Source organism: Dermacentor variabilis, chromosome 7 (genome assembly GCF_050947875.1).
Source record: "Dermacentor variabilis isolate Ectoservices chromosome 7, ASM5094787v1, whole genome shotgun sequence".
Lineage (NCBI taxonomy): Eukaryota > Metazoa > Arthropoda > Arachnida > Ixodida > Ixodidae > Dermacentor > Dermacentor variabilis.
This window is the reverse complement of record NC_134574.1, coordinates 10,692,995-10,706,072: the sequence shown is the minus strand read 5'-3', so window position 1 is coordinate 10,706,072 and position 13,078 is coordinate 10,692,995. Positions and strand designations below refer to the sequence as shown.

The 13,078-nt window shown below is 46.2% G+C and overlaps 1 protein-coding gene across 4 annotated transcripts in view; it reads left to right on the top strand.

Annotated features, from left to right (window-relative positions):
* Positions 1 to 13,078, top strand: part of Plc21C (Phospholipase C at 21C) — a 571,303-nt gene that overhangs the window by 342,274 nt on the left and 215,951 nt on the right. For all 4 annotated transcript variants that reach the window (XM_075698222.1, XM_075698223.1, XM_075698225.1 and 1 more), the window contains exon 13: positions 760 to 914. In XM_075698222.1, coding sequence (XP_075554337.1) covers positions 760 to 914 — 155 coding nt within the window. The remainder of the gene's footprint in view (positions 1 to 759; positions 915 to 13,078) is intronic.

Here is a 13,078-nt window from a genome sequence, read left to right as displayed (position 1 = left end):
ACAACCCTATGGATGCTGGGGACCCAGAATTATTGTTGCATTACTAAACCTTAGTATTATGTGTTCACTTGAATGAACTTCATTTCAATGCAGTTATCAGTCCATATACACACTGTCACACCTGCACTGCGCAATGGCTCGTTAATCTGTCGTTCGACTGAAAGGGAAAACAAATGAGGCTACGTTGAACACATGGCTCTGTGTATAACACAAGCTGTTTTCTCGGGATCTGTTTTGCTGAGCTGCTTGCCAGATGAAAAGATTTGGCACTGTGTCCATGCAAACTTGTAACATTGAAATGGCATTGCACCGCAAAGTGGCATTGACGTCAATGTAAGATTCAGATTTTGCATGTGTTTTCTTTAGGGGAACGAGAGGTGAGTGAGGGTATTCAGAAATTTGAAAACCTGTAGAGGAAGAATTGCCTAATTTGGGAGGCTGGGTCCAGTTCTGTTTCTAAACACAGGGCATTTCATCATGTGAATCAACAGTGTGCATCTCTGACCACAGTGCATTTTGCCATAACGAGCTGCTATTATTGGACCTTGTAGGTGGTAACGCCATTCACTCCTTTTACATTTTTCTTAATTTGTTGACGGAGAAGGCGGCATGTTTTTCTTCCGATACTGCAGGCTACAAGTTCATGACGCTTCCTTTCTTTTAGTTGTTAGCTTATAACGCTTGTGATAGTTCTCGTGATTAGTTTGTTGGATTAAGGTAATATTGGGGCAGTATAATGTTTACCCTGTGTGTCCACAGATCTAGGAATGCAACTGAACCTGGGAATTTTTGAGTTCAATGGACGCAGTGGGTACTTGCTCAAGCCAGACTTCATGCGGAGGGCTGATCGCAAATTCGATCCCTTTACGGAGTCCACAGTTGATGGCATTATTGCCGGCACCGTCTCCATCAGGGTGAGCATACTTTGCAAGGCCGCCTTCTTTTGTCGTGATTCAAAAACTGTTTTTCTGATGCTAAATGGAAAATAGAGGTAATATATTATACAGAAGAGTGACCAAAAGTCATAGATTGCACAGGGAAATACGAAGAACAATCCCGATAGTAATAAGTATTAAAAAGCACAGATGGTAATTGTGTAGATAAAAGAAAGAAAAAGTTAACATACATCTGTGCAATTACTAAACGTACTGCACTATACAATTCAATATAAGTAAATGAATATGGCAAGGTTTATTGTACAAGTAATGTTCTAAGAAATAATTGAAATGATTCGAATCATGATAATCATAATTTTAAAGAGTTAGGTAAATTATTTCATTGCTTTACTGCTGTTTTGCAGAAGTCATTTAACCGTAGTTAGTGTGAGCCCTTTGGGGAGTAAACAATCCTTTATAGCAAATCTTGTTAGAATAATGCTTATTGATAATTAATGTTTATTGTTGCAAGCACATTTCTGAGCTCAGTGTAAGGGTTTGCTAAAATAAAACGTGAATGATGCATCAAAATTTTTTTAGTTTACAACTGCCTGATGCTCAGCATCAACGTGCGTCTGCATGTTCATCGCCTACCAGAATTAAGCGTTCTGTGTTTCTCTTGCTTGTCCATCTAGCTAACTAACCAAGTATGCTGCTAAATGATCCGACTGTCTGGTCTTGCTGTTGGCTAATATATTCTGGAAGCGCACCTTTGAATGAGGTTTGATTATAAATTTAAGTTTTCACATGGAGCCTGCAAGAAAACTTAGCTACCCCACCAATGGCTGTTGTGTATCATTGTGGAAGTGGGCAAAGTGCTTTATTTATTGCGGTGGCAACTTATATGGACACTCCAGGCGCGTTTCTGCCATCGCTCTGAGGTTCCATATAAAGTATACAGGAAAAATAGGAAAACACAGTGTGTCACTTTTTATGTGCCTTCAGTGTTTGTTTCTGTAGTGCTGTTCCCAAATGAACTTTGCATTCTATATGCTGTTAAATTGAACCAAAGGGGAGTTCCTTAGAACGCAATTTATTCTTATGAATAGCTTTTCTTATTGCTCTACTTAAGCAAGGTACAGGCACCTAACGAACTGCACTAACCCTTCTTCAAATTTGTGAACAAATTTTTTGGAGTAAGTATCTAAACTGAGCAAATTTCTGAACAAAATAGTAGCAGGGTGTGATAGTGCAGTAGTGCCTCTGCTGTTGAAAAAAAAAATCTTCAGACTCTGATCATTCTTTAATCCTTTTAATCAAATTACTGCATACATAAAAAACACAGAGCATTGTGCACCCACCTCCTTGATCAACTTGGTTAAAAAATATGAGAATACCCCACTAAGTAAGAAATGCTGTTAAATGGACTGATTGGTATGTAGATTCTTGATTCATGTCACTGGCGGGATAGAAATGGAACATAAAGAGGAGAGGCAGACACCACAAATACTGAGCTACAACCAAAATTTACCCACAGACCGCATGTGCATCTCCCACTCACTCTCTGCCTGAGAGCTCTTTCCCAGTGGTGAGGAAGCGGTGAGGCTAGTGCAGTTGATCACCCCCTCTTCTGATGTTGAATTCCTCAAGGAGCAATCTGTTAGGTTCTCATTTAAGCCTACGTAAGTGTGTACGAGTGCTGTATTTGTTTGATTATAATGCAGTCACAACTATAAGGTGAGGGTGCAGTTAGGGGACCTGGAAAAAAGAACTTAAGCAGTCACACTAATATAAGGTGATAGAGTAGCAGAAGGATTATTATGTGATTTTCTTGGACATGGAGTTGAACTTGAGGTTAGACCATGTGTGCTGGCGTTAAGAACCCCGCTTATGGAAACGCCTTTTACCTTATTCGTCCTCCCATTTAAAACTTGTGAAATGAAGCATCGCTCAATCCTGTCTGAAGGCAGCTCTAAACCGGTCATGTATCATCAAATGACAAGTAGCTTTCTATGCCAAAGGCAGCAGCTACAGTATGCTGGCTATCTGACACCGATGTTAACCTCCATAGCAGAACGGCTATCAGCCACTATGAGACAGAAAAAAGATAGAGAGGACAAGAATGATCCAAACCATATATATCCTAGTTTTGCTGTGATTCCATACGTGCATATGCTAAAAAAGATTGCAGGGTAAATAGGAACAAAAGTATTCACTGCAAGCACTAAATGTTCTGTTCTCTGTTGCAGAGTGAACAAAGAAGCTTAACAAAAGCTTGAATGGGATAAGGAACGTGCAACTGCACATGTAAAGTCGTATATAATATACCATTTTCATGTAGGCGCTGCTACATAAGGCAAACTGGTCAATAATCATTTACGCAAACACGCATGCTCGCTTAGGGCTCAGTCACAAGTCAGCTGGCAGATCACTGCAGAAACTGTGTCTGCACACCATATCTTGAAAAATGTACACTTCTGAAACAGTACCCAGAGCAACATGCTCGTGAAATATGTGAAGCTTTCCTAGTACACAAACATGGTGATTCATGTGTAAGCATGACCTCTGCATCCTTACATTGCAGTGAAATGCACTACATATCAAATATGTGATGAATTGCAGACAACAAAGACATGTCATATATAAATTTTCATACCTTTCTACACATAGGAATTCCGATATATTGCAACAGGAAATGCAATAAAGAGTGTTTGTCAGTCAGTGCTGTGTACATCATTTCTGCTTTAATCCGGTCCTTTGTGCTGTTTTTACCCCCTTGGAATTATCCACATTAGGTGGGGAATTGCCCAAACCAAAGAATATTCAGTAGCCCTCGAAATAGTAATCAGTGCAGATTGCAGCATGCAATTTTTGCATTGAGGTGCGACTTCATGGCAATGCAAATTTCACCTTAAGTGTGGCTTTGCAGCAGTGCATTCTACACTGCCGGAAAGTCACTCTTGAGGCAAAATTCCCATACATATATAACCCACAGCCCGCCTTTACTATTAATTTTTTTTAATTATTGGTGCAAGTTGTTATAGCTTCTGCAACACCACCGACTCAGCCGAAGAGCGTACCTTTCACCACACAAGAACCTGAGCAAAGAGGAAGAAGTCATCCTCTGCCAAACACAGCCAAACACTTACGTACACGGAATAATCATGCACGGGCAATATCCTATGCAGTACTCGTACACATGCACCCATTGCGACATATCAGACATTCTGCAACACATGGTCCAGGATTGCCCACTGTGTGACACATCCACAGACCCCACCTCACAAGTTCCACAAGATGACTTCAAAGAAGGCCACCCCATAGAAGCATAAGAAGAGTGCCCGAACTCACCGCCGATCCATACCACAACTGAAATGTGGGAGGCCAAGCTTTCCTCTGATGACCTGGACAACCAATGCAGTCTTGTCGCCCAGGCCAAAGAGGCAGCCCAAGACAGAGCGTTCTTGGAATAAGGAATCCTCCCATCTAGGATGAACCAGGTCCTGACTCGGGTTACCGTGAAGTTGTACCCAAGGTCGCAGCCTCAAGTGGCCTCAATTGCCAAAATTGTCAACGAAGAGGTTCAGTAATAGCTTGAAGTTCCTGAGGTGCAACCACAATCACCGCAACCCCAGCCGGAAGCGATGACCCACGCCGCCGTCACCCTTCGTCAAGGTCCCCCTCCCTGACCGTGCCAGTGCCCTTTAACGCCGCAATTCCGTCGTCCACCGCCGCCGCCACTAGCATGCCCACCCGTCACCTAGTGCAGCTACGCAAGGAAGATGGACATTTGGTGCGCTCCCAACCACTGCCCGCGCTGCTACCATTGCGGGGAAGCCAGCCATGTGTGCCACTGATGCCCATACCATGACTTGGGACTGCGAGGGTTGGCCGTCAATGCACCGCCCCCTCGGGAAGGTGAACGCCCTCGTGACATCGCCGAATCATCATCATCATCAGCCTGGTTACGCCCACTGCAGTGCAAAGGCCTCTCCCATACTTCTCCAACTACCCCGGTCATGCACTAATTGTGGCCATGTTGTCCCTGCAAACTTCTTAGTCTCCTCCGCCCACCTAACTTTCTGCCGTCTTCTGCTACGCTTCCCTTCCCTTCAAATCCAGTTCGTAACCCTTAATGACCATCGGTTATTTTGCCATCGGTTATTTTGCCACCTCATTACATGTCCTGCCCATGCCCATTTCTTTTTCTTGATTTCAACTAAGATGTCATCAACTCGCGTTTGTTCCCTCACCCAATCTGCTCTTTTCTTATCCCTTAACGTTACACCTATCATTCTTCTTTCCAAGCTTGTTGCGTCGTCCTCAATTTAAGTAGAACCCTTTTCGTAAGCCTCCAGGTTTCTGCCTTGTAGGTGAGTACTGGTAAGACACAGCTGTCATACACTTTTCTCTTGAGGGATAATGGCAATCTGCTGTTCATGATCTGCGAATGCCTGCCAAATGCACCCTAGCCCATTCTTATTCTTATGATTATTTCAGTCTCATGATCCGGATCGCCGACTACCTCGCTGCTACTCAGTGGAGCCTTTGACTACCGTCCCGTTCACAATCACCAGGCCGGTACCTGTCGCCACAGCGCTATCCATACACTGGCCCAGCCCAGGGCCGGTCTGCAAGCCCATATCCGGAAAACTAAAAGCAGCAACCGATGGAGGTGCAGTTGCTGTTCGTCGAAATGACAAAGGTCCTCCGCCGCCGCCAAAGACGCCAAAGAGACTATCTCGAGGACATAACGAAACGCTGCCATTCCGAAGAAGCCTGGAAGCACAGAACGCTCCGACCAAGGACCTGATGGCGCGACGTACCAGCCACACATCAACGCAATGCAGTCACGATCTGACACTGAGACATAACTGCAGCGCAAGACAAAGAACCACTGACCTCGGGATGTTTCTCTATGGCCGTGCAGTCACCGCCATAGTGGACACAGGAGTCGAGCACTCTATGATAAGTGGACCTCTTGTCAACCAATTGAAGAAAGAAAGAAAGACTGCATAGGAAGGCCCTCAATTCCGGATAGCTGGAGGACACCTAATAAGGCCAACGGGAATCTGCACAGCAAGAATTACCGTTCATGACTGGACCCTGCCACCTTTGTTACCGTCCAACACTGTTCGCTGTGTATGTCGTCATTCTCGACATACACTTCCTGAACCTACATGGTGCAATCATCGACCTGAAGTCGAAGTTGATGACGCTGTTGGAAGATAGAGCGATACCGCCGGATGGCTGTCGTGGTCACCGCGCCTGAAGTGTGCTCTAGGATTGAGTCAGCATCCCGCCCCGCTCCAGCATTATTATTTCCATCACCACCAAAAGACCCGCAGACGTAGAAGGGGTCATCGAGGGCCACCAACACCTACTGCTCGATTGTGAAATTTGTGTCGCAAGAGAGATCGCTCGACTGAACGAAGGAAAAACGAAAGTGTTGCTGACAAACTTCAGCCAGGAGTTCAAGCACATCAACAAGGGCACTACGATCGCATACATCAAGCAAATTCTGGAAACCAATAACGCGTTTGTCCTCTTGGATTCTGCCACCTCTACCCCGACGACCATAGTTCCCGAACCAGACTTCGACATCAATCGAAGCCTCCACATGATTAAGCAGCAAAGCTCAGGAATCTTCTTCGATGACACAAAGACTGCTTTTCGACGTCATCGAAGATTCGGCAAACACCAGTCGCAAAGCATTGCATAATAATTGAAAGTGCACTCGACCACTCCGCCAGAGCCCTTACCGAGTTTTGATGCCAGAACATGAAGCTATAAGACGACAAGTTGACGAAATGCTGCGCGACGACATCATTCAGCCGTCAAAAAGCCTGTGGGCATCTCCTGTTGTCTTGGTGAAAAACAGGACAGGAGCCTACATTTCTATGTCTATTATCGTTGACTGAACAAGGTCACTAAGAAGGACGTATACCCCCTCCCACACATAGATGACGCATTGGATCGACTGTTCAACGCTAAAAACTTCTCGTCGATGGATCTCAAGTCTGGCTCTTGGCAAATAGAACTCAACGAGAAAGATCACAAAAACACTGCCTTCGTCACTCCAGACGGCCTCTATGAGTTCAAGGTCATGCTGCTATTCGGACTGTGCTCAGCGCCTGCAATGTTCCAGCGCATCATGGACACGGTGTTCGCAGGACTGAAGTGGCAGACCTGTCTTGTTTACTTGGATGACGTCGTCGTCTTCGCCAGGAATTTCGATGATCATCTTAGGGGGTTTGCGACGGTACTAGAGGACATCAAGTCATCAGGGCTTATTCTCAAGTGAGAAAAGTGCTGCTTCACTTAGGATGAGCTGCTGTTCCATAGCCACGTCATCAGAAAATCTGGAGTCCACCCCGACCCGCAGAAGACAGCTGCCATCGCAATGTTCCCGCAGCCCATCGACAAGAAGGCAGTGTGTAGATTCATTGACATGTGCGCCTACGACAGGCACTTTATCAGGGACTTTTCGCGCATCGTTGAGCTGCTGACAAATCTAACTAAATGTAATGTCGAGTTCAAGTGGGAAACACCGCAGGCCGACCCATTTGAAGAACTCAAACAATGCATGCAGTCACTGCCGGTACTTGTGCACTTTGACGAGGATGCCGATACCGAAATCCACAATGACGGGAGTAGCCTAGGCCTTGATGGCATCCTAGTCCAGAGGAAAGACGGACTTGAACAGGTGATAGCTTACACTAGCCAGTCACTGTCAAAAGCGGAAAGCAATTTTTCCACGACTGAAAAGGAATGTCTCGCCATTGTTTGGGCTACTGTAAAATTTCACCCTTACCTATATGGCAGGCCATTCAATGGCGCCGGCGACTATCACGCGTTGTGTTGGCTAGTGAATTTAAAGGATCTTTGAGGACGGCTGGCGCGGTGGAGCCTCAGAGTACAAGAATATGACATCACTGTAACCTACAAGTCCTGACGAAAACACTTTGATGCCGATTGCCTATCACACGCCCCCATTGACCTGCCGCCGCAAGGTGACGAGGATGACAATGCCTTTCTTGGAATAATAAGCACGGAAGACATCACTGAACAGCAATGAGTAGACCCGGACCTAAAATCCTTGTCGAGTATTTGTAAGGGCACACCAATGTTGTCCCTAGGGCATATAAGCGAGGATTGTCTTCATTCTCGCTTCAAAACAACCTACTAGTAAAGAACTTCTCACCAGTTATCGCCAACTACCTTCTTGTTAATAAATTAATAAAGGGAAAATCAGACCTTGTTGTTGTTCCCTCAATGCTGCATCCAGAAGTACTGCATGCCTTACATGATGATCCAACCGCTGGGCACACCTTGGATTCTCGCAGATGCTATCGAGGATACAGGAAAGGTATTACTGGCTGCTCCTGACTGCTGACATCGCCCGTTACGTCAAGACATGCCGAGACTGTCAGCGACGCAAGACACCACCGACAAGGCCAGTGGGATTACTACAGCTGACCGAGCCTCCTTGCCGACCATTTCAGCAGATTAGGATGGACTTGTTGGGGCCCTTTCTGACATCAACAACCGGAAATAAGTGGTTCGTCGTAGCGATGGACTACCTCACCCACATCATTGAAACGAAAGTTCTGCCAAAAGGCAGTGCAGCCGAAGTGGCGAAATTCGTCGTCGAGAACATCCTGCTGTGACTTGGCGCCCCATAAGTCCTCATACAGACAGAGGAACGGCCTTTACAGCGGAGCTTACCCAATCCATTCTGCAGTACAGCCAGGCAAGCCACAGGAGGCCAACTGCCTACCACCTGCACACGAATGGTCTTACAGAGCGCCTGAACAAGACAGTTAATTTCCTTTCCCTTTATCCTCCACTAGCTTCAATACTAGTTAAGGAGGGAAGGTGTTTAAGGTCCGAAGTCAGCGCCTCTCGATGGTTCGAGTGCACGGTGGCAGTGCGAAGGAAGAGCCGTTGCCCGGTAAAGAGATGCTTTATTCAAACACCGAGGCATCTGTCTGAATTCAAGCCCAAACTCCGCTCTCTCCCAAACAACGAAAACATGACTTTTTAAACCTTCAGCTGCACAAAGGAGTCGCAAACCAGCAAATCACACATGTGAGTTCATATCGTTGCAACCAATAGCACAGCCACCTTCGTTGCCGCACACAGTGGCACACTTTACAACATGCCAGTGGATAGGATTGCTCAAAGACACGTGCCATCTCCCTCTCCCCTACTTTAGGCTCCGAGTATCCGTCTTGAGTATCCGCTAAGAGAAAAAGCTGGCAATATCATTACTAATATGGATGAGATAGTTCAAGTGGCTGAGGAGTTCTATAGAGATGTATACAGTACCAGTGGCACCCACGACGATAATGGGAGAGTATAGACTAGAGCAATTTAACATCCCACAAGTAACGCCGGAAGAAGTAAAGAAAGCCTTGTGAGCTATGCAAAGGGGGAGGGAGCTCGGGAGGATCAGGTAACAGCAGATTTGTTGAGGGATGGTGGGCAGCTTGTTCTAGAAAAACTGGCCACCCTGTATATGCAATGCCTTATGACCTTGAGCGTACCGGAATCTTGGAAGAACGCCAACATAATCTTACATAGAAGGATGGGTCTAAAAATTAATCTGCAAAAAACGAAACTAATGTTTAACAGTCTCGGAAGAGAACAGCAGTTTACAATAGGTAGTGAGGCACTGGAAGTGGTAAGGGAATACATCTACTTAGGGCAGATAGTGACCGCGGATCCGGATCACGAGACTGAAATAATCAGAAGGATAAAAATGGGCTGGCGTGCGTTTGGCAGGCATCTCAGATAAGAAATGAGCAGATTGGGTGAGGGAACAAACGGGAGTTAACGACATCTTAGTTGAAATCAAGAAAAAGAAATGGGTATGGGCAGGACATGTAATGAGGAGGCAAGATAACCGATGGTCATTAAGGGTTACGGACTTTATTCCAAAGAAAGGGAAGAGTAGCAAATGAGATTACGAAGTTTGCAGGGACAACATGGCCACAATTAGCACATGGCTGAGGTGGTTGGAGAAGTATGGGAGAGGCCTTTGCCCTGCAGCGGGCGTAGCCAGGCTGATGGTGATGATTCGCCTTGATGTCCTCCCTTTTCTCCGGCAAGCGGCCGCCACGCAAGCTGTGAGCATGTTTCCATAAAACCACAGCTTATTGACTGCATGTCTGCCGGACAGTAGGCTGCTCTGCCAGTACTGAGGAAATTCTGTCCCCCGTGCAGCTGTGGGCCGGTTTGCTTGAAATCCAAACACCATAATAGGGACGCAATGGCGATCGTGCACAAAAGCATCCATCGGTCGTATCCAGCTAAGTGGTGGTAAAGCTACTGTCGTTTTCACAGGCATTCTCTGACGGCACATACGGATGCCAAACATTGATACTCAATTGAACCGGCTGGGCAGAGTCGCGTCGCGCAATTTCTGTGACCGAGCTGGTCAACGAGACATGTGGGAAGCACATGGACATTAACTAGGACAGTGGCCTCAAGCACCCCCTACCTTTTAGCTTTACGCCCGTCTCCCCGAACGTTCCTTTTCAGCTCGAACTGTCTACCCTTTTGTTCCGAGTGAGGGTGCAGATCTGGTGCCTCTTCTACAGCGCAGCCACTAATTCGATTTCTTTCCACGCATGGGCGTTTCCCGTGTCCCCTCTTCACGGAACCTACCTACGTCCTTCGTTTCCGGTTATTGGCCTATACAGCAGCATGTGAAATCGTCCTGTGCTTTTCTGTAGTCTCCTAAGCTGGGCCACACAACAACAACAAGACCAACTCCTTAACCTCAAACTGACTAAGACCCTCGCTGACATGCTAGCAATGTACTTCGACGTCGAGCACAAGACATGGGACGCGGTCCTGCCGTACGTAACCTTTGCTTACAACACAGCGGTGCAAGAAAAAACACAGATCACGCCGTTTAGGCTGGTTTACGGGTGGAACCAGACGAGACTCTCGACGCCATGCTGCCTCACGTCACCGGCGAAGAGAATCTTGATGTCGCCACATATCTCCAGCGCGCTGAAGAAGTCTGACAGCTCGCCCGCCTGCTCATCAAGAACCAGCAGAGGACCGACAGCCGACACTACAATTTTCAACGACTCTACATCGAGTACCAGCCTGGCGACCGCATTTGGGCTTGGACCCCAACATGCCGATGAGGACTTACCAAGAAGCTTTTACACCGCTATTTCGGACCTTACAAGATAATCCTACGCATTGGCGCACTCGACTATGAGGTCGTACCAGACGCAGGGTGTCTACCAACCGGGAAAACCGGGAATTCTCAGGGATTTTGAGTAGGCTGGAAAAACTCAGGGAATTTGTCCCTGTATCAGGGAAAATAAGCTGTAATTTTATAGAAAGGGTCGAAAGTCGCGGTAAAGCTGGCCCGAGCAAGACAGGAATCGTAATGAATCGTCTTTGACGGCCTGTCGTCGGCTGGAGGAGTTGCCAGTGTACAGTAAACGACCGACTTTCAGGATTCCCGATAATTTGGATGGCTTCGCGGCACCACCACCACGTACACCATAGAGTCAATGTATCAGAACGTCTGAAATTTCATATGCAAGAACTCTTCGCTGTCCGATTTTCCGGACATATTGCCATGACCGCAGGTCCGAAACAGCATTAATAAAAGCCACCACTGCTGCCATTTTGATTACCTCGCCGCCTGAAACCAGCGCTCTCGCACGCATATCCGCTGGCAGCCGTAGCCACCGCTGCGGCTACGCTAGGCCTAGCTGCTTCGACGTTCGCTATGAAGCTTCTTGTCGTTGGGTGCAGTGTTCTTTATTGAAAGAATTTGCTGTTTTCAGCAATGGCACTGAATCTGCCTTTGCGGTCCTCGCGATTGGCTTAGAAGCTTGGAAAGCACGGTGCGATGCATAATGCCGGTTTTCGAAAGTCAGCTTCGCCTCTGTACAGAAATGTTACTTGGTGAAGCATACGCAAAAGTATTGCAGTGAAGCGTAACAAGCGTGGGAAGGGGCTATTGCCACGGGACACAGTATGTATTCCTTAATTATACACGCGTACACCCCGTATTTCCTGTCAGCACGAGCACCGATATGCCTTATACGTGTACCGACAGGCCTTCAAAGCCTTTTCGAATGTGCCTGTGTCGGCTTGAGCCCTTAAGGGCAGTAAATGGCATGCATTTATTTTTTTCCAACTATTTTTTTTTTCAACTGGACGTTTTCGTGGCCCATAAGGAGTTCGAAAACTAGGACGTAGACTGTGCAACTGACCAAGAAGATGCTTCAAATGGCCCGTGGGGCGAACGAGTGATGGAAGGAGTACAAGAACAGAAAGGTCCTATGCATTGAGGAATGAACGGGAAAGGAAGCGTGCTGCCGCCGTTTTGAAGGAGCTTGAGCTCAAAAAACAAAACATGTGGGCTGATGCCAAGATGCAAGTGTCCCTCATCCAAACTAAAATAAACCCTTTGAAGCAGTTAAACACAACAATGAGGCGTCGCGCGCGGGTTGAGAGTATGTCAGGACAGTTGCGGCAGACTTACAAGCTGTTGAGAATGAGTCTCAATTGTGACAAAGTTCAGACCTCATACCACTGAGCTTACTATCAGTTGATAGAAATAGCACATATTCGAAAATATTTGCTTTTGTATGGATCTCCTTTTTTATTCGTATTTGAGAATGTCCGACTCGATTTGCAATTTTTTTCGAAGACATCATATTTGCTGTGCATTTTACTAACCCCTTCCTTCTATTCTCTTCTTGAATAACATGAACACTTCTCCTTAGTATTCAAATTGGATTAAGTCGTTTTTTTATTTTTTTATATGCTTACTAGAGAGTGAGCGCATCGGGCAATATGGTTTCAGCTCGTCTTCACATAAAACAGTTCTGCATCACGCAGGGAATTTCGCAAAGGCATTCAGGGAAAACCTGGAAAACTCAGGGAATTTGGAAATGTTGACTTGGTAGACACCCTGCAGACGGCAATTCTCTATCACAGCAGTGACTCTCACGGCCTTGAAATGTCCACATTGTGCACCTTAAGCCATTCTACCAGCGCTAATGAACTTTGGGACTTGGCATAGCTGACCTTTGGACTTTTATTTTTTTTTTTTGGACTGTCACTTTGGACTTCGTTTCTTTTCATTGTTTTGTTACTTTTGGTTAATAAGCGTCCTTTTGTGTTTTGCTCTCTTATGTTTGTAGCATCGGGATGATGTT